General features: G+C 37.3%; 2 protein-coding genes across 3 annotated transcripts in view; both read left to right on the top strand.

Moving 5' to 3' along the window:
• The window catches only part of KPNA1 (karyopherin subunit alpha 1), a 125740-nt gene extending 106874 nt beyond the window's left edge, over positions 1-18866 (top strand). For both annotated transcript variants that reach the window (XM_037836797.1, XM_037836804.1), the window contains 2 exons: positions 13746-13924; positions 15304-18866. In XM_037836797.1, the coding sequence (XP_037692725.1) occupies positions 13746-13924; positions 15304-15491 (367 nt within the window). In that variant the 3' untranslated portion in view covers positions 15492-18866. The remainder of the gene's footprint in view (positions 1-13745; positions 13925-15303) is intronic.
• Positions 18867-23938: 5072 nt separating this feature from the next.
• WDR5B (WD repeat domain 5B) lies at positions 23939-25697 on the top strand. Its single transcript, XM_037840339.1, has 2 exons — positions 23939-24019; positions 24461-25697. The coding sequence occupies exon 2, from the start codon at positions 24530-24532 to the stop codon at positions 25520-25522; it is 993 nt and encodes a 330-aa protein (XP_037696267.1). The 5' UTR covers positions 23939-24019; positions 24461-24529; the 3' UTR covers positions 25523-25697.
• Positions 25698-27682: the final 1985 nt, after the last annotated feature.

Raw genomic sequence — 27682 nt, 5'->3', positions numbered from 1 at the left:
AAGATGTTTCCCTACGTTATCTTCTAGGAGTTTTATGGTACTGTCTCTTAACATTGAGGTCTTTGATCCACGTTGAGTTAATTTTTATATGAGGTATGAGGTAGGGGTCCTCTTTCATTCCTTTTGTTATGGCTATCCAGTTCTCCCAGCCCCGTTTGTTAAAGAGACTGTTCTGTCCCAGTTCAGTGGATTTGGGAGCCTTATCAAAAATCAGTCAACCATATATATGGGGGTCTATTTCTGAACTCTCAATTCATTTCCGTTGATCAACATGTCTATCTTTTTGTGAATACTATGCTATTTTGACCATTATAGCTTTATAGTAGGCTTCAAAGTCTGGACGTTTAAGCCCTTCCACTTTGTTCTTCTTTTTAAGGATGTTTTTGGCAATTTGAGGCCCCTTTCCCTCCCAAATAAATTTGATAAGTAGCTTTTCCAAGTCTGCAAAGTAGATTGTTGGAGTTTTGATTGGAATTGTGTTGAATTGTTAGATCACTTTGGGTAGAATTGACACCTTAATAATATTAGGTCCCCCCTATTCATGAGCATTGACTATTTTCCCACCTATTTAGTTCCTTTCTTACTTCTTTTAGTAAAATTGTGTAGTTTTCTGTGTAGAGGTCTTTTATGTGGTTAAGTTTATTCCTAAGTACTTGATTTTTTTAGTTGCTCTTGTGGATGGAGTTTTTTTTTAATTCATCTTCAGATAGGATATTATTGGTGTATATGGACATTACCGACTTACGTGCATAAATCTTATATCCTGCCACCCTGCTGAATTTGTTTGTTAGCTCAAGTAGCTTTGTGATTGAATTCTCAGGATTTTTCAAATGTAAGATCATATCGTCTGCAACTAATGACATTTTTACTCCTTCCTTTCCAGTTTGGATACCTTTTATATCCTTGTCTTGGCAGATTGCTCTGGCTAAAACTTCTAGCACAGTGTTGAATAATAGAGGTGATAGTTGGCATCTTTGTCTTCTTCCTGATCTTAGGTGCAAGGCTTTCAGCCTCTCACCGTTGCGTATTATGCTGGCTGTGAGTTTTTCATATATGCCCTTTATCATATTGTGAAAGGCTCCTTCAATTCTTACCTTTTGAAGCGTTTTTATCGAAAATGGATGTTGAATTTTGTCAAATGCTTTTTCAGCATCTATCGACATAATCATTTGATATTTCCCTTTTGATTTGTTAATGTGTTGAATTACATTAATTGATTTTCTTATGTTGAACCAGCCTTGCATGCCAGGAATGAACCCCACTTGGTCATGGTGTATAATTCTTTTAATGTGCCTTTGGATTCTATTTGCAAGTATTTTGTTTAGGATTTTTGCGTCTATATTCATTAGGGAGATTAGCCTATAGTTTTCCTATTTTGTAGTGTCTTGACCTGGTTTTGGTATCAGTGATATTAGCTTCATAAGAGGAGTTAAGTAGTGTTCCTTTTTCTTCAATTTTTTGAAAGAGTTTGAGCAGGAATGGTGTCAATTCTTGGAAACTTTGGTAAAATTCCCCTGTGAAGCCATCTGGCCTTGGGCTTTTATGTTTGGCAGATTTTTATGACTAATTGGATCTCTTTGCTTGTAATTGGTTTGTTGAGGTCTTCTATTTCTTCTTGGGTCAGTCTAGGTTGTTCATGTGTTTCCAGGAAATTGTCCATTTCTTCTAAATTATCTAACTTGAGGGCATACAGTTCATAATATCCCCTGTGAATTTTTTTTATTTCTTTGGGATCTGTAATAATTATTCTCTTCTTGTTTCTGATTCTGTGTTTTTGGGTCTTCTCTCTTTTTGACTTTGCCAGTCTAGCTAAGGGTCTGTTGGTCTTCATGTTCTCAAAGAACCAACTTTTGGTTTTATTTATTCTCTCTATTGTTTTTTTTTTGTTGTTGTTGTTGTTCTCCAGCTCATTTATTTCGGCTTTAATCTTTGTTATTTCTTTTTGTCTACTTGCTTTAGGGTTAGTTCACTGATCATTCTCTAGCCTCTTCATTTGTTCACTTAAGTCTTTAGTTTTACCTCTTTCTTGCTTTTTGATTTATGCACTGAGAGCTATAAATTACCCTCTCAGCACTGCCTTTGCTGCGTCCCACAGGCTTTGATATGTTGTGTTCTCATTTTCATTTGTCCCTAGATATTTACCAGTTTCTCTTGCAATTTCTTCTTTGTTCCACTGGTTGTTCAGAAGTATGTTGTTTAACCTCCATGTATTTGTGAAAGGTTTGGTTCTTTGGTGGTTGTTGATTTCTAGTTCCATTCCGTTGTGGTCAGAGAATGTGCTTTGAATAATTTCAGTCTTTTAAAATTTATTAACACTTTTTTTGTGCTCCAGTGTATGATCTATCCTGGAAAATGTTCCATGGGCACTAGAGCAGAATGTATATCCTGGTACTTTGGGATATAACGATCTGTATATGTCTATTAAGTCTAATTCATTTATCATATTATTAGGTTCTGATTTCCTTATTGGTCCTCTGTCTAGTTGTTCTGTCTATGGAAGAGAGTGGTGTATTTAAGTCTCTCCCCATTATTATAGACTTGTCTCTTGCTCCCTTCAGTTTAGACAATGTTTGTCTCAGGTATTTTGGAGCTCCTTGATTGGGTGGATAAACATTTATAAGTGTTATTTCTTCTTGGTAAATTATCCCTTTCATTAATATATAATGTCCTTCTTTATCTCTTATGACATCTTTGCGGTTAAAGTCTGTTTTGTCTGATACTAGTATAGCTACCCCAGCTTTCTTTTTTTTTTTAATTTAATAAATTTTATTTTGAAATAAGGAGGAACAGTTGCAAAACCAGTACAAACCCCATACATAGAGCTCCATCATACCCCGACCCCCCTCCCCCGATACCCCGATCCACCACCTTTAACATCCTGTCACACCACCATTTCTTTCTTTCCCTCCCTCTCTCCCTCCCTCGCTATCTATCATCCATCATGTATTGCTGTGTCCTCTGAACATATGAGAGCAAGCTGCACATATCTTTGAACAAACAGTATAATTCACATATACCTTTCCCATGGACAAGAACATTCTTTTATGCAGTCTCATTAAGCCAGCTAAGAAGGTCAAGAAATTCAACATTGATAGAAAGCTTACATTCCATATTTCCTTTTTTTTTTCTTATGTCCCATCTATGTCCCTTTGAGCCTCCTGTCCTCCATCCTCAGATCCCATCCCGGATCATCCTTGGCATTTAATTGTCATCTATTTAGACTGTCTTTTTTTTTTCTTCAATTGTGGAAACATATATAGCCTAAATCTTCCCTTTCCCCCCCTCCCTAGCATTCCATTAGTGGGATTAATCACATTTAGAATGTTGCAATGCTATCACCATCCATTTCTACAAGTTTCCCTTCACCCCAAACAGAAACCCTACTCTCATTTCTTAACTCCTCATTGTCCTTTCTCCCACTTCTCGGAGCCCCTACTCTACTTTTAATCTCTATGGTCATATTCTCTGATACTTTCTTTGTGTTTACTGTGGGGCATAAATTTAACATCTTAAATCTGTAACAATCTTGTTTTTCTTTAATACCAACTTAACTTCAATATGACACATAAACTATGTTCCTATACGCCATCATTCCCCCACCTTTATGTAGTTCTTGTCAAAAATTACATATTTTACACTGAGTCCAAAACCACCGATTTATCATTACAGTTCATGTATTTTAGATCCTGTAGGAAGTAAATAGTGGAGTTATAAATCAAAAATACTGTAGTTTTGGTATTTATATTTACCATGTGATCTTTACTGGAAATCTTTATTTCTTCATGTAGTTTCAGTCAGTTGTTTAGTGTCCCTTCCTTTCAGCCTGCTCAACTCCCTTTAGCCTTTCTTTTTCTTTTTTTTTTTTTTAATTTTATTTCGAAATAAATTCAAAGTTACAGGAACAGTTGCAAAAACAATACAAAACCCATACACAGAACTCCAGCATACCCGGTCCCCCCTCCCCCGATACCCCGATCCATAAACTTAAACATCCTGTCACACCACCATTTCTTTCTTTCCCTCCCTCCCTCCCTCCCTATCATCCATCATCTATTGCTCTGTCTTCTGAACATATGAGAGGAGGCTGCACACATCCTTGAACAAACAATATAATTCACGTATACATTTCCCATGAACAAGAACATTCTTTTATGCAATCCCATTAAGCACAGCTAAAAAGTTCAAGAAATTCAACATTGATGCAAAAGCTTACATTCTGTATGTCCTTTTTTTTTTTTTTTCTTATGTAACAACCGTGTCCCTTTGAGCCTCCTGTCCTCCATCCTCAGATCCCATCCAGGATCATCCTTGGCATTCAATTGTCATCTATTTAGACTGTCTTTTTTTATTTTTTTCAATTGTGGAAACATATATACAGCCTAAATCTTCCCATTCCAACCCCTCCCTAGCATTCCATTAGTGGGATTAATCACATTTAGAATGTTGTAATGCTATCACCTTCCCACCATCCATTACTAGAAATTTCCCTTCACCTCAAACAGCAACCCTACACTCATTTCTTAACTCCCCATTGCCCCGTCCCTCACTTCTTATAACCCATACTCTAGTTTTCATTTCTATGGTCATATTCTCTGATAATTTCTTTGTGTTTACTGTGGGGCTTAAATTTAACCTCTTAAATCCATAATAATCTTGTTTTTCTTTGATACCAACTTAACTTCAATAGGACCCATAAACTATGTTCCTCTACTCCTCCATTCCCCCGCCTTTATACAGTTCTTGTAAAAAATTACATATTTTACATTGAGTCCAAAACCACTGATTTGTCATTAGAGTTTATGTATTTTAGATCCTGTAGGAAGTAAATAGTGGAGTAACAAACAAAAAATTATTTACTTCTATTTGTATTCCATTGTGGTCAGAGAATGTGCTTTGAATATATTCAGTTTTTTTTTTTTTTTTTTTTTAAATTTATTGAGGCTTGTTTTATGTCCCAGCATATGGTCTATTCTGGAGAAAGATCCATGATAACTAGAGAAAAATGTGTGTCCTGATAATTTGGGATGTAAGGTTCTATATGTGTCTGTTAAAATTTTCTGTATCTCTCTCTCCTTTCTTTGTTTCTCTGTTGGTAGGGCTCCCTTTAGTATCTCAAGTAGGACAGGTCTCTTGTTAGCAAAATCTCTCAGCATTTGTTTGTCTGTGAAAAATTTAAGCTCTCCCTCAAATTTGAAGGAGAGCTTTGCTGGATAAAGTATTCTTGGTGGAAATTTTTCTCTCTCCGAATTTTAAATATGTCATGCCACTGCCTTCTCGCCTCCATAGTGGCCGCTGAGTAGTCACTACTTAATCTTATGTCGTTTCCTTTGTATGTGGTGAATTGCTATTCTCTTGCTGCTTTCAGAACTTGCTCCTTCTCTTCAGTATTTGAGAGTCTGATCAGAATATGTCTTGGAGTGGGTTTACTTGGATTTATTCTTTTTGGAGTTCACTGGGCATTGATGCTTTGTGTATTTATATTGTGTACAAGGTTGGGGAAGTTTTCCCCAACAATTTCTTTGAATACTCTTTCTAGACCTTTACCCTTCTCTTCCCCTTCTGGGACACCAATGAGTCCTAAATTTGGATGTTTTATTTTTTCTATCATATCCCTGAGATCCGTTTCGATTTTTTCAATTTTTTTCCCCATTCTTTCTTTTGTTCTTTCATTTTCTGTTCTGTGGTCCTCAAGGAGGCTGAGTTGTTCAACTTCCTCTAATCTTGTATTATGAGTATCCAGAGTCTTTTTAATTTTGCCAACAGTTTCTTTAATTTCCATAAGTTCTTATATTTTTTTATTTACTCTTTTCAGTTTCTTCTTTATGCTCTTCTAGGGTCTTCTTTACGTCATTTATATCCTGTCCCATGCTTTCATTGCCTGTCTGTAGTTCTTTGATTAATTGCACCAAGCACTGTGTGTCTTCTGATCTTTTGATTTGGGTGTTTGGGTTTGGGTTCTCCATATCGTCTGGTTTTACAATCTGCTTTAAAATTTTCTGTTGTTTTTGGCCTCTTGGCATTTGCTTTACTTGATCTCTAATTTGTCAGAACTGCAGCTTGGTGACGTACACTTTCTCTAACTAACCAGCAGATGGCGTCCAGGAGTCACCTATTCCCCTCAAGTCAGTTCTCCCCAACTTTGTCTTCGTGGTTTGTGGGGATCTGACTCTTGTGGGGTTCAATTGGTACACTTAATTTGGGTGTGTTGTTGGTGCTGTCCGCCCTGAATGAGGGGCGTGTGTCTGAGCGGTTAGGGAGGGAGGGCAGCTTTAATAATCGAACCTCCCAGGTGTTCCCGGAGATTGAAGGGTGTTGCAAGAGTCTAAGCCTTCATTTCAGTCTTGCCACAGATGGTCTCTGCTGCTGACCCACAAGTCCTTGGTATTGGCATAGGTTCCCTGGGATTTCCGACCTGGTTCCCCCTTCCCTGCTGTGCTCTTCCAGGACCTCTGCTGAGGGAGGGCCGTGCCATGTCACAAGTGTGCGCTGGCCCTCCAGGGAAGCCCTGGGATGCCGAGCCCTGCAGGGGCATTCCCAGCCCACTTCAAAGATGGTTGAATGGGACATGTTAACTTCCCCCTTTCCACACAACTCCGCTCTCCCAGCTCTGGGACAGTCAGCCGTGGTTGTATTAATGGCTACTGTCCATGGCCGATATTGTGGCATGTGTGCGGTGCTGCGGGAAAGACTCCCTGTCACACAGGGTTTCTTGGCACGGCTCTGGGCTGTGGGTCTGGCCTGGGCAGGAATATCCCCAGTCCGCCTGGGAGATGGCTGCAAGTAGTGCGTTTTTTTCTCCTTTTGGCTCCCCTTTGCTCCCCTGGCCCCGAGACAATCAGCAGCAGGTGTGGGAAGGGGTATCCTACACGCCAGACACCGAGGCATTAGCCCAGCCCGTTCCCGCCGTGCTTCACTGCACAGCTCTCCCTGTCGTATCTGCAGCTGCTCCCGGACTTTTTATTTTTTTTTAAAGAACTAGTCCATCTCCAAACACCAGCCCACCTTTTCCCACACCACAGCGTGGCCGAGGGACTTTCAGCCGACTCACTCACTCGTTTCAGAATGCAGACTCCTGGTTTCACCAAATGCACGGTCCCTGTAGATTTAGCAGACCTTGTCTGGCTGGTGCTATGCTGGAACTGGTGTTCTGGGTTACTTTCTGGTTTTTATCTAATATTTTTCACGGAGGTGTTTTTTTTGCCCTATCTCACCTAGCCGCCCTCTTAGGTTCTCCCCCCCAGCTTTCTTTTGATTTTAGTTTACATGGAATATGTTTACCATCCTTTCACTTTCAGTCTCTTGTGTCACAGAGTCTAAGATGAGTCTCTTGTATGCAGCATGTCACTGGGTCATTTTTCAGTCATTTTTATTAATCCATTCTACCAGTCACTACCTTTTAATTGTTGAGTTTAATCCATTCACATTAAAAGGTTTTACTGTGTGACACTAACAGGTAGTTCCACACTGATGTTCATAGTGGCATTATTCACAATTGCTAAAAGATAGAAACAATCCAAATGTCCTTCAACAGATGAGTGTATAAACAAAATGTGGTGTATACACATGATGGAATACTATGCGGCAATAAGAAGGAATAAGGTCGTGAAATATGTGACAACATGGATGAACCTTGAAGACATAATGCTGAGTTAAAAAAGCCAGACACAAAAGGAGAGCTATTGTATGTTACCTCTATGTGAACTCTGTGAAAACTGTAAAATGAGTGTCTTAAAATGTAGGATATAGGAGACCTAGAGATAGCCAGAAGCTAGTGAAGAGGGAACAGTAATCTAATATGTACAGATGTGATAATGAAGGTGTTCTTAATGGTATGGGAATGGTCAGGAATGACTATGGTTCATTAATAGGATTATAAATATCAATGATGCATTGACGGTCAACATGTTTGTAAATGGTTATTTAAAGGCAAGTAACGCACTGAATAGCACCACAAACCTAAATAAGTGTTAGCATGATAATAAAGTATGACACTGCTGCAGAGAGTTAACAACAGAGTGGTATGGAAAAACTACCCATTATGTATTAATGACTATATTTAATAGGAATATCTTACCAACTCTATACTAATACTAGGGATAAAATAATTAGCAGCTGATAAGCGCTCTGGGATGTATTATGTTATGATAATTGTTTAAAGTTGAGAATGATGATGATTGTACAGCTAAGTGAAGATAATGTAAGAAAGTGACCGTTTATCTTGGGATAGAAGATATCTTAAGTCAAGTTAGGAACCCACTACTTAATAAATCAAGCCCTTGAGTTGAGACTTGCTCTTCTGAAATTTAGAGTTGTAAATAGGAGGCTGAGCCCTCCTATAATTATGCTTAAGAGGTGCCTCCAGCAAACCTCTTTGTTGCTCGGATGTAGCCTTTCTTTCTCTAAGCCCAACTTGGCAAATAAATTCATTAACCTACCCCCAGCAAGGAACATGACTCCCAGGGGAATGAATCTCCCTGGCGACCTGGAGCATGATTCTCAGGAATCAGCCTGACCCTGGCCGTGAGGGATTAAAAATGCCTGCTTGAGCAAAGGGGGCAATTAAAGAAAGGTAACAAGCTGAGGTCATAGTGGCTGAGAGATCCCAAATAGAGTTGAGAGACTATCCTTGAGGTTTCTCTTATGAAAGCTCCAGCTAGACATTCCAGTTGGCCACAGCATGCCATGCCCATACCAAAAGTAGTCCCCAAATACCTAGGTCCCTACCTGAGATTCTATAAAAAATACACTCACTAAGTTTTATCTTTCAGAAACTAAATCCACTAGAGTGTTCCTATACCAGACAAGTCCTAAGACCCAGAGGCAGTAGCCTCTTTAAGATCAACTGTAGGATGCGGCCCCCTTCCCCATACTGTTGACACCCCTTTTAATATGAGCAAGTTAGGGTGCTCACTGCCTAGACACCTCTGATGATAGAGAAGGTGATTCAGTGAGAGGAAGGAGTAGCAACAGACAAGATAAGATTGAACAAAGGTCTATGACCATTGAAACTTTATATAATTATATATATATTTTTGGATGCTAGGGTGTTGGAAAGGCTGGAAGGAGGTAAATGACTTGGTAGAACTGTAGCCTATAGCATCCCTTGGGATTTGCTCTATAGGGTCTTCACTTTTCTGTATGTACCTTGTTTTTGCATAAGGAAAGAACTGAAATTGTGTAACTAACCTGTACAGTTTTTGAAATTACCTATATGACTGTTTGTTGAGCTGTACATCAAGGGATGACACCTTTCTGTATGTATGTTATATTTTACAATAATGGAAATAGCCAAAGTTGTGGAACTGTGACCCATGACAATCTTTGGGATTTGGTCTGTAACTGCTTGTGAAATCGTACATTGAATGTTATCACTGTTATGTATACATGTTAAAGTTCACAATAAAAAAAAAATGGAAAAAAAGTTATTACTGTGAAGGGAGTTCTTGAACCAGCCAACTTATTCTTTGGTTTTTAGTTGTTAGATCTTTTTTTCCCCCTCTCCCTTTTTTCCTTCAAGTTACCGTTATTAGTAAAGTTCTGTGCCCTTCTGCAGACCTCTCTCTCCTTTCTTTTGTACTTAGCTGGTAGTGCTCCCTTTAGTATTTCTTGTGGGACAGATATCTTGTTAACAAATTCTCTCAGCATTTATTTGTCTGTGAAAATTTTAAGCTCTCCCTCAATTTTGAAGGAGAGCTTTGCTGGATAAAGAATTCTTGGCTGGCAATTTTTCTCTTTCAGAATCTGAAAGATGTCATACCACTGCCTTCTTGTGTCCATGGTGCCCGCTGAGTAGTCAGTCAGTACTTAACCTTATGTTGTTTCCTTTGTTTGTGGGGAACTGCTTCTCTCTTGCTGCTTTCAGAAGTCTCTCCTCCTCTTCAGCATTTGACAACCTGATCAGTGTATGTCTCAGAGTAGGTTTATTTGGATTTATTCTTTTTGAGTTCGTTGGGCATCTTTTATTTGCATATTTATTTCATTTAGAATGGTTGGGAAGTTATCCCGAACAGTTTCTTTGAATATTTGAAGAATCAGTTGTTCACAGTACCATCATATAGTTGTGCATTCATCAGCACAATCAATTTTTGCACATTTTGAACAATTTCCTTACTCCAAAAAAAGAAAAAAGTAAAAAAGAACACCTGAAGCATTCCATCCCCTGATTCAAACAGGCAAACTTTTAATTTTTCATTTAATTTTTGTCCCCATTTTTCTCCTTTGTGCATACACTGGATAAAGGGAGTTTGAGCCACAAGGTTTTCACAATCACATGGTCACACCATGTAAGCTACAAAGTTACACCATTGTCTTCAGTAATCAAGGCTACTGGGTTGCAGTTTGACAGTTTCAGGTGTTTCCTTTTAGCTATTCCAATACACTAAAAACCAAAATGGGATATCTATGTAGCGCATAAGAATGCCCTCCAGAGTGACCTCCTGACTCCTTTTGAAATCCCTCAGCCTCTGAAACTTTATTTTGTTTCATTTTGCTTCCCCCTTTTGGTCAAGAAGATTTTCTCAATCCCATGATGCCAGGTCCACAATCATCCCCGAGAGTCATGTCCCGTGTTGCCAGGGAGATTTACATCCCTGGGAGTCATGTCCCATATAGGGTGGAGGGCAATGAGTTTACGATTATTGGTAGGCTTAGCCACTCCTTTGCAGTAACAAGCTTCATAAGGGCAAGCCCCAAGATGGAGGGCTCGGCCTATTAAATAAGTTGTTCTCAATGTTTGTGAGAATATCAGTAATAACCCAAGTGGGGGAAGTCCCACATTTTTGCATTTTCCCCCAGTTTCTCGGGGGAGTGGGAAGTCCTGCAAATACCTTTTCATTCTCTGCCCAAATTACTTTGAGATGTATTGGGATTTCACACTAACCTGTACAAACCTGCCAGATCTCACTTAGTATTCAAATTTCCGTTTAATTATGGTGTTTGAATAAACTGACCATACAAATTGAATTATTTAGTGTGCTACAGAAAATGTAGGTCCTGCACCAAGTAAACATCTCTTCCCTTGGTCTTACACAGAAGTTGAAGTTTTAAAACACAGTCAGTATCATCCTTGAACTTTTGGCCTGATTTGCCTTAGTCCTAACCAGATCCACTTCATTTATATCTCTTACTGAAGTCTGAACTCTTTTCCAGCTTTTTTTTGTTTGTTTGTTTTTAACATTTCCTGTGAGATAATACTCACATTGATATCTGCCGAACTCTAGTTCTGAGTTTCAGGTGCTGAAAGCATACTTTTTGCATGAGTTCTATTCTTTAATTTTGTTTAAGTGTTTTATGGCCCACAGTGTGGTCTGTCTTGGTGAAAATGCTGTGTGAATTTAAGAATAATGTGTATTCTGCTGTTGTATGACATATTCTATAATGGTCAGATCCAGTTGACTGATGATACTGTTCAGTTCAAGTATATCCTTATTGATTTTCTACCTCCTGTATGTGTCAATTAGTGAAAGAGGGGAATTGAGGGCTCCCGACTATAGTTGTGGATCTGTGTGTTTCTCTTTACAGTTCAATCAGTTTTTACCTCATGTATTTTAACACCATTGTTAGGTGCATAAATGCTAACGATTATTGTCTTCTTGGAGAAATGATCCCTTCATCATGATATAATATTCTTCTTTATCCCTCATAAATTTTCTTGTTGTAAAGTCTGCTTACTGTGTCTGTAATTAACATAGCTACTCCAGGTTTCTTTTGATGAGTATTAAGTGTGGTTTATCTTTCTCCATCCCTTTACTTTCAATCTTGTAGACAATACAGAGTTGAGTCTTGTTTTTTTATCTACTCTAACAGTCTCTGTCTTTTAATTAGGGTAGTTAGAGCATTCACATTTAAGGTGGTTGGTAAGATGGTTGGATTAATACCTATCCTACCATGTTTGTAACAGCTATTCATTGCACTTGTTCTTTTCTATCTTTCCTTCTTTTTTTGCCTTCTCTAGTTGCAACTGATCATTTGATAGGATTTTTTCTTCTCTGCTCTCTTAGCATATGAATTATGCTTTTTTAAAAAATATTTTTTAGTGATTGCCTTAAAGTTTGCAATATACATTTACAACTAATCTAAGTCCGCTTTCAAATACCATTATACCACTTCACTGGTGGTGCAACATGTGTGTTGTGATGGAGTATTCTCAATTCCTGCCTTCATCCTTTATAATATTTGTGTCGTTCATTTCATTTTATCCATTTCTCCGCTTACATTACCCATCTGTTCTTGCATGTTGTCTCCTTTTTCTATTAGAGTCCTTAACATATTAATCATGGTTATTTTAAATTCCCTGTCTGATAATTCTAAAAATCTGCATTATATCTGACTTTGGTTCTGATGCTTGCTTTGATTCCTTAGATCATGTTTTTTGTTTGTTTGTTTTTGTTTTGTTTTGTTTAGCCTCATAGCATGCCTTGTAATTTTTGTTTAAAGCCATGCATGATGTAATGGCTAATAGGAACTGAGGTAATTAGGTTTTTAGTGTGAGATTTGATGTTAATTATGTAGGAAATGATAGGATAAACAGTTTCTTGCACCTATAAATTGCAAAAGCAAAATTAAAAGAGAGTGAACGTGCAAAGGAATATAGAGTAAAAAATGGGTGGGGAACATATAGATTAAGAAATTTAAAAGATAGATCAACAAGTACAAGATGTGGACCTCAGTTGAATCCTGATTCAAACAGGCAAACTTTTAATTTTTATTTTTACAAAAGGGAAATTTGAGTCCTGACTAAATGACTAGATATTTGTTATTATGGAATAATTAATGTTTTTAGGTATGATAATGCTAGTGTGGCTAAGTGAGGTGTGTGTGTACGTGTGTGTGTTTTAAAGAATCCTTATCTTTTAGAGATGATGTTTGGGATTTACTTCAAAATAATCCTAGGGTGAGGAGAGTTTGTAGGGGAAGATTAAACAGGATTGACTGCAACTTGATAATCGTGGACGCTAAATGGGAGTTTGTTACGCTATTCTTTTATTTTTGTATATGTTTTGAAATTTTCCATTATACCAAAGTAAAAAACATGTGCAAGAGAGAAATAAAGAGATTAGTACTGGCATAAGTTCCAAAATGACTTTATCACACATCTCACAAAATGCAAACAGTTCATATAGCTCTGTACAGACCTCAACTTCAGAAACCAGAATGATATAAAAATGGCATGAATATCTGCTATAGTTTGATGCAGTAATCAGATGTCTCAGTTCCATCATTATTAATCTTGACTATACCTTAAATTCTGCCTATTAAAAGAAAAAGAACTAGCTCTTTTCTAAAATCCTCCTTATATTTATTTTTTCCATACAATCTTCTCACAGCCTACATTGGTAAAATTCTGATCACATGCCAAAGAATTGTTTTGTTGAGGCTTTGCTAGCTTTTAGCACCAGATGTATCATGTTTGAGAGGTTAGAGAATGAAGATGAAAATTAATCAAAAATACTTCCTTTTTTTTTTTATATAGTTACTCTGTTCAGAGTAAGAGAGTATTCCAGTTTCTTGAAATCCAAAATTGTGGAGGGAGAGGGGAATGGAGATGGTGCCAGAGAACCAGTTCTGGTTAATTTATTAATTAATAATAATTAACTAATTTCTGATTAAGCAGCAGCTTGTTTGGTTGAATGGATGCCTGTTTTTATCTCTTTGATAAGTTTGAAGGTGAATCTGCCACAAATTCCCTACAAGTGTTAAGAAATTAAAAGCTTTGTTTGATTAAATTATTCTTTGTATTAATTTAGGTACCTAGTAGAACTGGGTTGTATCAAGCCACTTTGTGATCTCCTCACAGTCATGGACTCTAAGATTGTACAGGTTGCCCTAAATGGCTTGGAGAATATCCTGAGGCTTGGAGAACAGGAAGCCAAAAGGAATGGCACTGGCATTAACCCTTACTGTGCTTTGATTGAAGAAGCTTATGGTGAGTTAGAGTGTTTTAATAAATTGTCCTAAAATTCTTTTCTGTTTCTCCTTACTTTTCTGGCCTTTCTACATCTGTCATTAGAAAGCTTGTAAAAATGATTATCTTATGAATGATCATGTTTAGAATGCAGAATTGTATTATTATTATGTGTGTAAAGAGAAAAAAGCCAGTGCCCTTAAATACAGCCATTTTTTCACTGGGCTCTTAGGGTCTCTCTAGGTCCTTGACTCTACTTGCACTTATGGCCACTCCTGCCTTCATACCAGTCATTGTGAACCCCCAGAATATCTATATCAACCTTCTGGGATGCCTGACTCTACTCTTTTTCTCTTGTAACATTTAGAATTTCAAGTTTGAACTGCGTCCTCCAATTCCTGTGTCCTGACTCTATGGGATTTCTAAGCCTTTCAACTTGGAGAATCACTCTGCCTTTGGTTTCCTTATTCTTCTAATTTCAGTCTCAACTCCACTCATTATCATTGGTATACCAATGCACTTAACCTTTTTAAATAAAAAGTTCTGTCATTGAATTTATTGTGAAGCCAGTGATGAAAACCCCTGCTCTAGGGTTTTGCTTATTCCTGAGATTGGAATTAGGGGTCATAGGGTATTTTCATCTTCAGATTTGCTATTTAGATAATACAGAATTGTTTTCCAAGTTGAATTTCACAGTTTACCATTTTAAAAAAAACCTAATTATAAAAGTTCTACCTGCTTATTGTAAGAAATTTTGAAAAGTGTATTTTAAAAAAAGTTACTATACAAAGATCTTTTCCACAAACTTTTTTTTTTGTTTTTATGTATATTTTCAAAGCATTGTGTGTGTATATATATATATGTATTTTTTTCTCTGAGCATTGTAAAAACATTGTTAACATTTATTGCTGTGCTGCTATATCAGGATGCTACTGGTTGCAAGTAAAAGAAAGCATCGCTTGGGTGGGCTTAAATTTAGTAATTAAGGAAACTAATCGTTCTAGTCAGACATTTTAGTTTAAGCAATGGAAATTGATTCTGGTTGATTAAGGAAATAACTTTTTGAAATATTTGATAGTTCAGAGGCTAGGTAGATGAACCAGAGCCAAGAGTTAGTCCAATAAGAGTACAACTGCTTCTGGCCCTGGATGATGTGCTGGCTGTTGTGGAAACTGCTGCTTCTGGGTATTGGATGTTGCTGGCATATGTGTTTAAGATGTCTGTTTGTAATGCTAGCTTTAGAGTAGCCCCAGCAATAATTTCTGTGTTATTAGAAAATACTTATTAGATGCAAGTAGACAATCTTCCTTTACATCAAGGAAGGAGACCTATGGCAAAATATTGTCTCATTGGAATTTCCAACAGCTAAACAACAGATTTTCCCTCATTTTTCCTTCTAGGTCTGGATAAAATTGAGTTCCTGCAGAGTCATGAAAACCAAGAGATCTATCAGAAGGCCTTTGATCTTATTGAGCATTACTTTGGGACCGAGGATGAAGACAGCAGCATTGCTCCCCAGGTCGACCTTAGCCAGCAGCAGTACATCTTCCAGCAGTGTGAGGCTCCTATGGAAGGTTTCCAGCTTTGAAGCAATATTCTGCTTTCATGTTCCAGTGTCAGATCAGGCTACCCAGTCAAGTCCTCTTGTGGAGTCCACAGTCCTCATGGAGCTAACTTCTCAAATGTTTTCCATAATACTGTTTGCGCTCATTTGCTTGCCTTGCGCACTTGCTCTCTCACACACGTCTGGAAAACCTCTGGCTCTCTGTGGTGAATACCCTTCTAAATAAAAGGGTAAACAGAATGGCCCACTGTCTTATGGAAAATCCCTAGGCTTTGGAGATCTGCATTTATATGAGTCATGGGAATATACACTTATATTAATGTGGCTCCCTTTTTTGTGGGGGAAAAAAGAGGACTCCTCTTCATTCCCTTTAAAGTAGGGAAAAAATGCTGACATTAAAAGATGAGACTAAACGTTTATCTTGAATTTCACACAACTACTTGCAACAAGGGAGATGTTTAGAACTGTTGGTGTACTTCAGATTACTTTTCATGAGTTCTTCCACAGTGAACCCTTGGATTACCTGGTGGCATTTTCCAGTCAAATTTGCATTAATCCGTACTGAGATTGGATGGTTTCTTTCCTCTATTGGCGCCATTCTTCACAGATATTAAAGTTAACTACCATCCACTCCCCCACCTTCAGCCTTCAGTGAATGTGCTTTCTAGATGTCAGGAATGCTGAAGAATTAACACTTTGACTCTTAAGTGTGATGATCCTGGTTTGCAGATTCCACAGAGAAGGGAGATGGGCACATATTAATTTGTATGGCTATTGCTTCTCTTTGATCTTATGTGTTTTAGGATTTGGAAGTGGTTCAATTCTAATGCTGATATGAAGATTTAGAATCTTTAGTAATCAAAAACCATCTCCTGTAATTCAATTAAAAAGTTAAAAAAACAAAAAAACAAAAACAAAAAAAACCTCTTATCTTCCCTTAAACTCAACCAGTGTGACTAGAGGCTGTGTTGCAGCATTAAAACAAATGTTTCAGGCTTTGTGGTCCTGATCAAGGACCTCAGTAAATTGGAGCTCACCCTAGGTGCTTTTTCCCTCTGTGAATGGCAGATAAACACACACTTTTAAAGATTATGTAGGGATTTTTTTTCCTTAATCAAGTGCAGCTTGATTTTAGTGTACTCCTTGCTGCATATATGATCCCTCTGATGTAGCATCCCTATCTTAAACCAATAACCATTTTTTCAGCACAACCTGTTTAATTCAAATTATGGCAATGATCTTTTCCTTATAACCTCATTGTTCCCTAATTTTATTTCACCTCCTCCTAGAATTGTTCTTATAAAATAAGTGTCCACTCATGTGGCTCGTTTAACGATGACTGCAGTCTGTACCTGCAAACGGCGCTTCCAGTTCTGTGTTCGGTGATCCACATTTGTGCTTGGACTGGAGTGAAAAATAAGCTTAATTGCCAAGAGAACTGCATATGAGTTCAATCCGACTTCTTGGTGCTAGTTGGCCATCTTGACTCAATATTGGAACACACCATCAAAGAAGATTTTTTGTTGGTGTGCTGTTCAAAATGAATTCCTAAGGAAAAGTTGCAGAGTATACCCTTGTAAACCTTTTCAGACTTGTACTCTTCTAGAATTCATTATAACTTCAAAGTGTAAACTATTTGGAAGTTGCCCCTGACAAGCTATCTCTGGTAAATCCTGCTGAATGTTAGGAATATTCAGAGCTTTCATACCTCATCATGATGTTATTTAAGCAGCCAACTTATGTGAACTGATTTAAACTTTAAAAAAAAATCCACCTTATTCAAACAAGAAAGATTCAAAGACAAAGGACTTTTTATCAGCCAAGAGTGTGACACATTCTTCGCATCTAGTCTGTAGTTGTGTCTGTGCTCTGGGATGGATACCGTCTGATGTCTGTCTATTATTGATGGAGCAGCCACTGCAAAATAATCACCTCCCATCTGTAACTGTTACTTTTTCTAGTGCTGCTTTGTGCTGAAAGAACATTTTAGTTTTACTGCACTTGACCTGTAAAAGACTTTGATTCTTTGTAATTTTAGGGATAAATTAGGTGGTTAATTTAAAGAAAAACTTTCAATGTTGCCTTTAATTCACATTAAATACAACTTCTTTTGGAAGGGTAATAGAAGCACTGATTCATAGTAAAAATCTTGTTTTTAGCTTTTTCCTTTTTTGTGGCTGATTTTTTTTCAAATTGCAAATTATTGATATCACATCATTTCTGTAGGATGCTTTAAATTATGTACCATCTATTGGCTAGATGGAAAATTATCAGTTTATTTTATAAACCACTTTGAATGGAAAAGATACAAAGCACACAAAGTTGTCTCCTTAAGTTAGTAAGAGTAGTATGTTAGGAGTTTTTGCCAGCAATTGCAGGTGTCTCAATGAGTTGATTAAAGAAATGAAAGTCCATTTAACTGATGTGGTCTATTTTCTGCCTAGAACAGAAATTTATCTTACTCCTATCCTAGAAGTTAGTGATCTGTGATATCTAAGCTAATTTTTTATTTGCAATAAAACTTTTTTTTTTTTTTAATAAAAGATTGGAATGTGCTAAAAGTTAAATCTCAGCATAACTCAGGTATGTTGGAACTTGTTGGTACTGATAAAAGCAGGCTGGTAATAGAAATGGCTTTTTAAGAGTTATCGGTAAATCCTATTTTTACTTTACTGCCTGGCAGATTAGATTAATTTAGTTTCAGTTTATTGAATACTTTATCACTGAATGTATTAACCATTACAAAAGCATCTTAATTTCAAAACTGAGAAAACTCTTTTGTAGTTTTATCTACAGTGGGGGGAAAGTGGCTTTATTTTTCCTTTCTGTTTTTTTTCCTCCCACAAACTTTGAAAGTATATTCTTTGTAATGACAACTTAGGTGGAGAAAAAACATTGAAAACATTTTGGAAATAAAAGTACCTTTTATTTTAAGCAGCTACATATGGTTGGATTGAGAAATACCAGGGGAGGTAAAGATGATACATGATGATACATATGAAGAAAGGTGAGTTTTAGGGTACAGATTTCTTCTCTGTGACACACTTTTGTTCATGTTCTTATCACTAATCAGGGTCCTTTTTACCTTAGTCAGTTGTACTGCCTTTTAAAACACTATTGCTCTACGATTGTTTTTTCCACATGCCAGATAAAGTTGACTGGGCCCTGGGTCCTTTTTCCAGCATTAGCCTTATTGCCAGGAAATTAATATTGCCAGTTGTCTCATAATATATCTGAATTTTTCCAGTGTGCTGCTGATCTTGCCTAAGCAAAAAATGTAGTATATTTTATAAACCAAACTTTGTCAACTAAATCCTCTATTATACATGGCCACCCACAAGCTACTTTGAATTTAGTTCTCTAGCACTAAATAAACATTTCAGATATTTAATTCCTCAACTTGGTGCTACATTGTGAAAGGATTTTCCTTGCTGATGGGTTTTGCAAATTTTTTTTTATATCAATAGGGAAGTCATTATAGCTGTTCTAGGGCTTGGGGCTTTTTGTGTATATTGAAAATTGTGGTTTCAGGATATGTTCATAAAAGGGATCTTTTAGAAAGGGGCATTGTTGTCTTTTCGTGTTTATATATCAAGTTCTGCCTCCCACATTCCAAAATTTGCTCATTTGCAAGACAGGTGTACCTATATATGCAAGTCGCAAGTCTGAATTTTTTGCCACCCTAAGTTAACAGAACCATTTCCTTCAATTGTGATGTGAGCAGATTAAATATATATCTGCCCAGTTGTGAATTATTTTGGATTGTCTTTTTCTATCATCAAAAATTAAAGTAAGAGAAGGCCAGTTGTGGCCTAGTACAGTAAGCCTGTGGTAATAGAGAATATTCAAGGGGAGGTTATAAGAAAGAGTACCATAGCATCTGAACAATGTGATAAAGTAAAATAAATATTATATGCTAATTAAGAGACTATCAAATTGCTGCTTGACATAAAATGCATCTGGAAGTTTGGAGTAAGAAGAAAGGGCTAAAGGATAGATTAAGTTTACAATTCAGTGGCATTAATTACTTTTACAGTGTTTTGCCACTGTCAACTATCTTCCATTACTAAAACTTTTCATCACCCAAAACAGAAACTCTTTATCCTCCGTTCTGTTTTCAACCAAGTATAGGCAAAGAAGTCCCAGTCTGTTTTCACATAGTTAATAAAGGCAATCCTGTTTTTATTTGAGCGTCTGTTTTTTTTGTCAGGTCCCTGGCCAAGGGCTTTCACTTTTTCTTTTAATCCTATAATTGCTTCTTGAGGTGGATGATTATTCCTATTTTATAGATGATGAAATCAAGACATAAGTTACGTTGCCTCTAGGTCACAACTCTTAGATACTGGCCATCTAAGGGAGGGGAAGAGCCCTGCCAAAGGCAGGGCAGGTTCTGTATCTTGTAGAAAGCTGAGGTCACGGGATAGGGCTTCTGTGTCCAGGAACTCCCAAGAATTGGTTGCACCATTCTTCCTTACCATTCAGTACCCTTAAAATGAGTAAATTAGGTATTGGTTGTTTTTAGATTTTGTAGTATGGTGTGGAGATCTCTTAGCCCAAAAATCTTTCCTCTATGTGGTACTGAAATTCCATAGAACTAGAAAAATGCAAAAACAGGTTTTTTTGTTGTTGTTTTGTTTTTTTAATGGTTGGTATATAAATGATTGGTTTTGGGTTTGGGAACACAGCAGCTAAACTCACAGAAACATGTTTCCACTACAAACACAAATTCTTGAGGTAACTGACACAAGGCTTTTGAATGAATTATTGCCTTAGCAACAGACTTCCTTCTAAAGGAGTACCATTGTTTTAAATAAAGGATGATAAACTTCTTAGCAAAAGTTAAGAACACCTTTTGATGTTCTGGTTGCTGAGTATGTCCTAACTACCTCAGGTCATTTTGGCCACTCTGTGTCCTCTTTTAAAGTATTCTGAAACTGATTTGGAATAGCTCTTATTATTCTTTGTACTTGAATGCGGTCTGTCAAGCCATGGAGAGTGCCTTGTACATGGTAGACATTCAGTAAATGCTTACTAAATGAATGAAGGAATATGCATTGCTGTAATATTGGTAAAGGATACTTGATTACAAAAGAAAGTTCAAAGAAATTCCTTTACTGTTTGAAGCCAGGACTGACAAAAAGCAAGTGTCTCAATATTTAAGTATTTTATGTATACTTAAACTTTCAAGAGACATGATTTGACCTGCAGTTTACAAAAGCAAGCATTGTCATAGTAGAGGCCTATTAAAAAAAAAATCTATGCCTTCCAAGAAAAGTTGATGGGTATATTCCATAGGCAATTAATATAATGAGCCCCATGTGTTGAAATATACCAAAATTAGCCCATCAATCTCTTCTGGCTTATTTAAAAGGTAAGAAAAAACATTTTTGCCAATTTTTTCCAACTGTGGAAGTTACTGGTTGTCTTAGGTTATTAAACAAGGATTTTTCCTTTTTACAACTTGTTATATTGCTGCATTAGAACATGTTCTTTATTCCATTTTGACAGATGAGTAGAAACAGATGGTATATTTCTTCATTCCATAATTGCTTCTCTTCCAGTTTTTGGAGAGATTCCACTGATCAGGTATTTTTCCTGAAAACAAAATCTTAACGCTAACTGTAGCCTTAGTTCCTTCAGACTACACTGTTCCATCTACAGTACAAAATGAGTTGGATTTACAAATTTATTAAAGGTAGATTCAATGATTGTTGATACTCTTTCACTTGCCACTTTGAAAAAGTTTTTTTCTCTGATTTTAAAATCAATATATGGTCATATCTATGATCTTGAATGTTTTTTTCAAAAAATAAAATTAATCTCTAAATGTCCTTCATCACACCCACTAGGAAGCCAGTGGAGTCCAGTCAGGGGTGTCCACAATAATGATAATGATAATGATAATGCCTTATTATAACACTCAAGTGATAATGGCCAGCATTTGTTAGCTATTATTAAGATACAGTGCTGGGTAGGGAAGAACATAGAAACCGAGAAGACCATAGTGGTGGGGAGAGAACAGTACAGGGTCTGAGAGAGACCTGAGCAGGCCGGGGCCAATTTCCATATAAAAAGAGTGTGGAATTCTCCGAGATTATGTTGAGATTATGAAAAGAATCCTCTTGGGAAGTCAGCAGTGACTGTAAGTAAAAATCATCCCAATTTGGATAAGTTATATGACCATCCCATATTTAGCCCAACTGGATTTCCATACATTTAAATTACTAGTGCTCCGAAGTCACTGGATATGTACATAGGTTTATTATGCTTGGCTTGAGGACTAAATTTGGTAGGATTTGGGTAAGATTAATGTAGGAATCACTCCCAGGACATGGTTAGGTCTGACACACATGCTAAAAACAAAAGAAAACAATGTCCCATTTGTGGCAACATAAATTGTATTTGGAATATTTGTAAACTTTACTGGTGGACAAGGGGAACAAACCATGAGAAATGAGAGACTTACTTAAGGGAAATGTAAAGAAAACTAGTTGATTTCACAGGGAGGAAATCTTCCAAATCACCTATCGATGAGCAGAAAAGTTATAAAGAGGGTCTTGTAAGAAATTTTGCTTGAGAACTCAAAATGCTATCTCTCTTATTACAGTTTCTATCACTATTGATTTACCTGCATGCCTCCCCTCCTGTCAAGGAAGTAAATTATGAAATTCTTAGTCCTAGTTCATAAGGATTACAAAGTTAGGACTATATATTAATATCCAAACATGACTAATGAATAAACAATTTAACTAATTGTATTCATAGGCTTGATTTTCTATATACAAGTTCCTGATACTATTTGTAAACAAAAAAATCCCAGACATCAAGAAATAGATTTTAATAATGGAAATTTCTTTAAATTCTAGGAAAATGTGAGGAAAAATAATCTCTGGATATTCCTATCAGCACATTCTTAATTATGTGCCCTCTCCATGTTTGTGATATTTTAGAGTATTTCTAAGCTTCCCAGTAAAAACACTAATTCAGGTCAGTGGGAGACAGGTGGGAGGCAGCTGGGAGAGGAAAGAGGCAGGGTTTAGTCAGAATTGAACTTTTAAGATATGTTGAAGGAAAAGAAAAAGGTTTTCAAATGTTACACAGGGAGGTCCATGAAGGCTTTGCTGTAATTAACAGCTAATTTAACACATAAATGGATACTTCAAACTATTTTAAAGATGTTCTTCCCATCCCCAGCACTTTCCCATTGTGTTTATACTGTTAATTTGCACTAGCTAAGAATAAAGCAGCCATCCTATTCCTGTCTAAATTTCAAACTAAAGTGGTAGGGTCTTGAAGTAATGAGGTTTTTACTATAGTCAATTATGCCTCTTATGCTTTATAAAGCAAGACTTTCAATCATCCTTAATAAGTATATGATAGACTCTATTCCCACATAGATATTTTACTTGATTGACAGAAAGCATCATGAGAGCTATTTGCCTCTTGACCTTAATTCACCTACCAGGAAAACCATCTAAACAAACTTACTGCCTCTTTTAGGTGATACTTTTAGGGCAAAAACAAAGATGGAGTAACTAGACAGGCTTCCATTTCTTTGGCAAACCTATTATAGATTTTAAGACAGTACTTATCTGAATAGCCTGTATAATTTACAAAGTACTTTCAAGGCCGTTATTTCTTAAAACTAGGGAAAGCTCTCCAAAACTGAGTAATCTTTCCCATTTCTTACCCCAAGCCACCAACCTCTTTTTTTTTAGTTTCTCGGGTCCCTTAGGAGATGCAAATTCCTTTTCTTAATTTTCTTTGAAAGTTTAAACCATAAGGAAGTGCTAAAACAAACCTTCCCTTTTTTTTCTCCTGGCATTACCATATCATGGTATGTGAGCGTCGGTATTTAAAGGTTCCCAAAAGACATGTTCTCTATCCTTTCCTAAACGTTTTCAGGGAACACTTTTAAACTACGAGTCTTACTATCTGGGCATAAATTCTGTCACATTCCTCTGGTCTTCTTGCAGCCTTGTCTACACACTACCATAGCGATCAGTAAGGCCGTAGCGCCACTAGGCGCCTCACAACAGACGGAAGCAGAGCAGGAGCTTACACAGGAGGTGCCGGAGTCACCGGCGTCACGATGGACTGACGTTAGCTGCATTTCCGAAATGTGTGCAGTTCGTGAACTTGCCAAATGTGAACTTACCCCTGCGGCTAAGGGCCATTGGCAAATTCAGTCCTTAACCGTGGCACTCTATTTCCAAAAGATAAATATTTCTTGAAATACAGATTCACTGCTTGCCACACTAGCCAGTTAGGCCTGGGAAAAGCTCAGTTCATCTCCAGTCTCATTCAAAAAACGAATCCAATGGGAATCTGTCGTGAACTGGCGACTAGAATTCGGACGCGAAGAAAAGCAGTGGGCCTCCTATTGGGCAAGCGCGGGAAGACTACTCCCATTGGTCACCTCGGCTCTGCGGGGCGGGACTCCCTTCGCGCGTGCGTCCTGCCGCGCTTCCTGCTTGTTTGGCGATGGAAGCGGCTGCGTAGACTTGCTTGCAGCCCCAGAAAGTAGCCGGCGATCCGGGCGTCAGATTTTGGTAGCTACACAGGTTTTCTTTTTAACTTCTGAAATCTTCTCCTGAAAGCGATGATTCATTAATCTTCAAGTACATAAAATATGTCTGCCTGTTAGGCTTGCTCGATGTCTTCAAATATTTAGGGGCTGGGGAAAGGGAGGGGCAGTGAAAAAATACTTTCTATAGAGATCCTTCACTCCCCTCCGCTTTGGGCGGCTTTATACATTAATCAACAAAATACCTAATACTAGTAGCTTACTTGCAGACCGCTAACGGGACCCTTTTAATAGTATTTCTTAAGTGTTTTTTACAAAGGAAGAAGGGAAAAACTGAAGTAGTCCAAGCTGTGCTGCTGATTCAGTATCCACCGTAAATTTGCTTTAAAGATGATCCAGATATTATGATAACAAACCGTGTGTTTTTTAATCTGATGTTTTCATCTTCATTTGGCTGGGCAAAAAGCCAAAATTCTGGACTGCTTGATTCAGTAGGAGACACCCAGCCAATCGACTGACCCGGAGCTTCAGAGCCATGGCAACTGAGGAGTCAGAAGATGCCATAGCCGAGTCGACCCTTTCCTCAGTAGCCAACTGGAAGAAGCAAGGGCCTGAAAAGCCTAACTATGCTCTCAAGTGTACGCTCCTGGGACATAGGGAAGCAGTGTCATCAGTTAAGTTTAGTCCAAACGGAGAATGGCTTGCAAGTTCTTCTGCTGATGCACTAATTAAAATTTGGGGAGCCTATGATGGAAAATATGATAAAACACTATATGGTCACAATCTGGAAATATCAGATGTCGCCTGGTCATCAGATTCCAGTCATCTTGTTTCTGCCTCAGATGATAAAACTCTAAAGATATGGGATGTGAGATCTGGAAAATGCTTGAAAACGCTGAAGGGGCACAGTAATTATGTTTTTTGTTGTAATTTCAACCCGCCATCCAACCTTGTCATTTCAGGATCTTTTGATGAGAGTGTGAAAATATGGGAGGTGAAAACAGGAAAGTGCCTCAAGACTTTGTCTGCGCACTCTGACCCAGTTTCTGCTGTTTATTTTAATTGTAGTGGGTCCTTGATAGTGTCAGGTAGCTATGACGGTCTCTGTAAAATATGGGATGCTACATCAGGTCAGTGTTTAAAAACACTTGTTGATAATGATAACCCACCTGTCTCTTTTGTAAAATTTTCTCCTAATGGTAAATACATTCTCACTGCAACTTTGGACAGTACTCTTAAACTATGGGATTATAGCAGAGGAAGATGCCTGAAGACATACACTGGTCATAAGAATGAGAAATACTGCATATTTGCCAATTTTTCAGTTACTGGTGGAAAGTGGATTGTGTCTGGTTCAGAGGATAATCTGGTTTACATTTGGAACCTTCAGACTAAAGAGATTGTACAAAAATTACAAGGTCATACAGATGTTGTGATTTCAGCAGCTTGTCATCCTACAGAAAACATCATTGCATCAGCAGCATTAGGAAATGACAAAACAATTAAACTGTGGAGGAGTGACTCCTAAAACTTTTAAAAGTCAAATTAGTAGAACCAATTTGGGGGAAAAAAAAAAGCCTTGGATATTTAAAAAGATGGTTTCTCTTAATTTTGTCATGGTTTTCTGTTTCTTTTTAAAATTGTCTTGGATTTTTAAGACTTATAAATTTATAAAGCAATACAGTTGCAAAAGCAAATCTAGAACCTAGGACTTCTGATTTTAATCTGGAGGCTTGTTTTTTGTTTTTTTTTTTTCCGAAGTTAGACATGAGTTTAATAGGACTTACAGGAGATACGGTTCCATGGTGGCAGCTGGCTGGGAAAGATGCAAGTTAGTGCTCCATAAAAGCAGGGAGTGCCAGGGGGTGGTTTATAAGGGTTAGGACAAGGAGGGTATGAGAACAGAGTTTGGGCAGAGTCTTGTGACACAGGGGTGTGGGGATTTGTTACCAACACTGATTAGAGGAGGAGTTTCAATGTTTTTTTTAATCATACATTTTTCTTTCCCTGGGGAGGTCTGATGACTTCTCACTTCTGTCCTGGTCAAGAAGGCAGCTGTGTAAAATCACTTTGGACGGGAGGGGGCCTGGGCCCTGGGTCCCCACAATTCACCTCCCTCACAGCAGACTATGTTGACCATAGGACAGACGTTGCGACAAGAGAACACTACAAGTCCCTCCCACAGAGATAACAACTTCACAAAGAGATGTGGAGGCTTGTTATTAATCTTTTGTGTATATTCCTGGACAGCTTCCCATGTAAGTTTTTCTCAGTGACTATTCTGTAGGGTCAGTCTATTTGAGAAATATTTAGAAGTAATGTTGACAAGACAGGTGGTTTATTCAATGAAGAGAGAAAGAGAGTTTATAACTCCAAGATTTCTGGTTTGAGAGCTCAGATGAGTAAGTGCATAAGCCTGGGATGGTGGTGGAGAATTAGATGCCATGTCAGGTACCACGTGCACACTTTAAGTGATATCTGACAAGACAGGACCTGTAATGGTGCAAGGAATCAAGTCTGGAAATTGTGAAAAATAAGTCACGGTTATGCTTATTCCATGAACGTAATAAGTGTTAAGTTTTATCAAGATAAAAAAACAAACAGAAAAATGATGTATAAATGGTGTTTTACCAAAGGACCTCTCACTACACCTTGTCAGATTGTGCCCTCATGATTTTCAGGGAAGCTAAAGCTAAACGTCTAGTGAGGCCGCTGTCCTTTGTTATGTGTCTGACCTAGTTTTACCAATCCTTCATATTCAGCTTACAAGTTACCATTTTGTGCAGTCATCACTACTTGCCCACTTCCATCCACAGAGTGTAGCTGAGTTAGGTTTTCCTGCTTCTTTCTATAGTCTCTGCTATGAAATTCAAAATGTATCATTTACCAATTTGTTTTGTAGTTGTTTCATAGGCCACACTTCCTCTAGATCATGAGGCCTTTGGCATCAGGAAGTATGTTTTATTCTTGTAGCGTCAGTTTTCATACAGAAGAAGGTATTCAACTAATGTCTGATGAATGACAATGAATGACAACACCAAAACTTTCATTCAATTCTTGCCTCATTTCAATAAATTTTAGTAGTAATTCCCCAAACTATTATTTTTGTTGATTAAACATAAGCATCTGACAATAGCCTCAAATATTAATTGTTTAAAGGGCTTATAAGAAATATAAAGTAGTAGAAAATAGTTTCTGCCTACTTTACCTACAGAGACATGATAAATATGCAAAAAATCTAGAAATTAAAATGTACAAAAATAATTTAACTGAAAGCAACAAAGGCAAAACTGTCTTACTTCTTTTGTATTCTATAATACCTTATAAAAGTTCTCATTAAATCTGATTTGCTTGACAAGTGCTGAAGAATATGATGCTAGAATTACTAGTAGGGCATGACTGCTAAGAGGTTAGTATATGAGGTTATTGGGAAAGGTGGGATTATAGTTAGGAGTAGGTTTGAAATGCTGGCCAAGAAATTTATATTTATAATATAAAGAAAGAGTCACTATAAATTATTGAAGAGGAATGACAAAATGAGAAGTAACTGTAAATTCCTGCTGCATAACATTTGTGAGCTTTAGTTTAATGAAACATTTTCTATTACAAGATACAATACTTTTAAATGCTTCTTCAGAAGTTAAAAATAGCATTGTTCTATGAAGAAAGACAATATATTTTTAAAAGA

Source organism: Choloepus didactylus, chromosome 1 (assembly GCF_015220235.1).
Source record: "Choloepus didactylus isolate mChoDid1 chromosome 1, mChoDid1.pri, whole genome shotgun sequence".
NCBI classification, from domain to species: Eukaryota; Metazoa; Chordata; class Mammalia; order Pilosa; family Megalonychidae; genus Choloepus; species Choloepus didactylus.
This window is presented reverse-complemented; position numbering and strand designations above follow the sequence as displayed.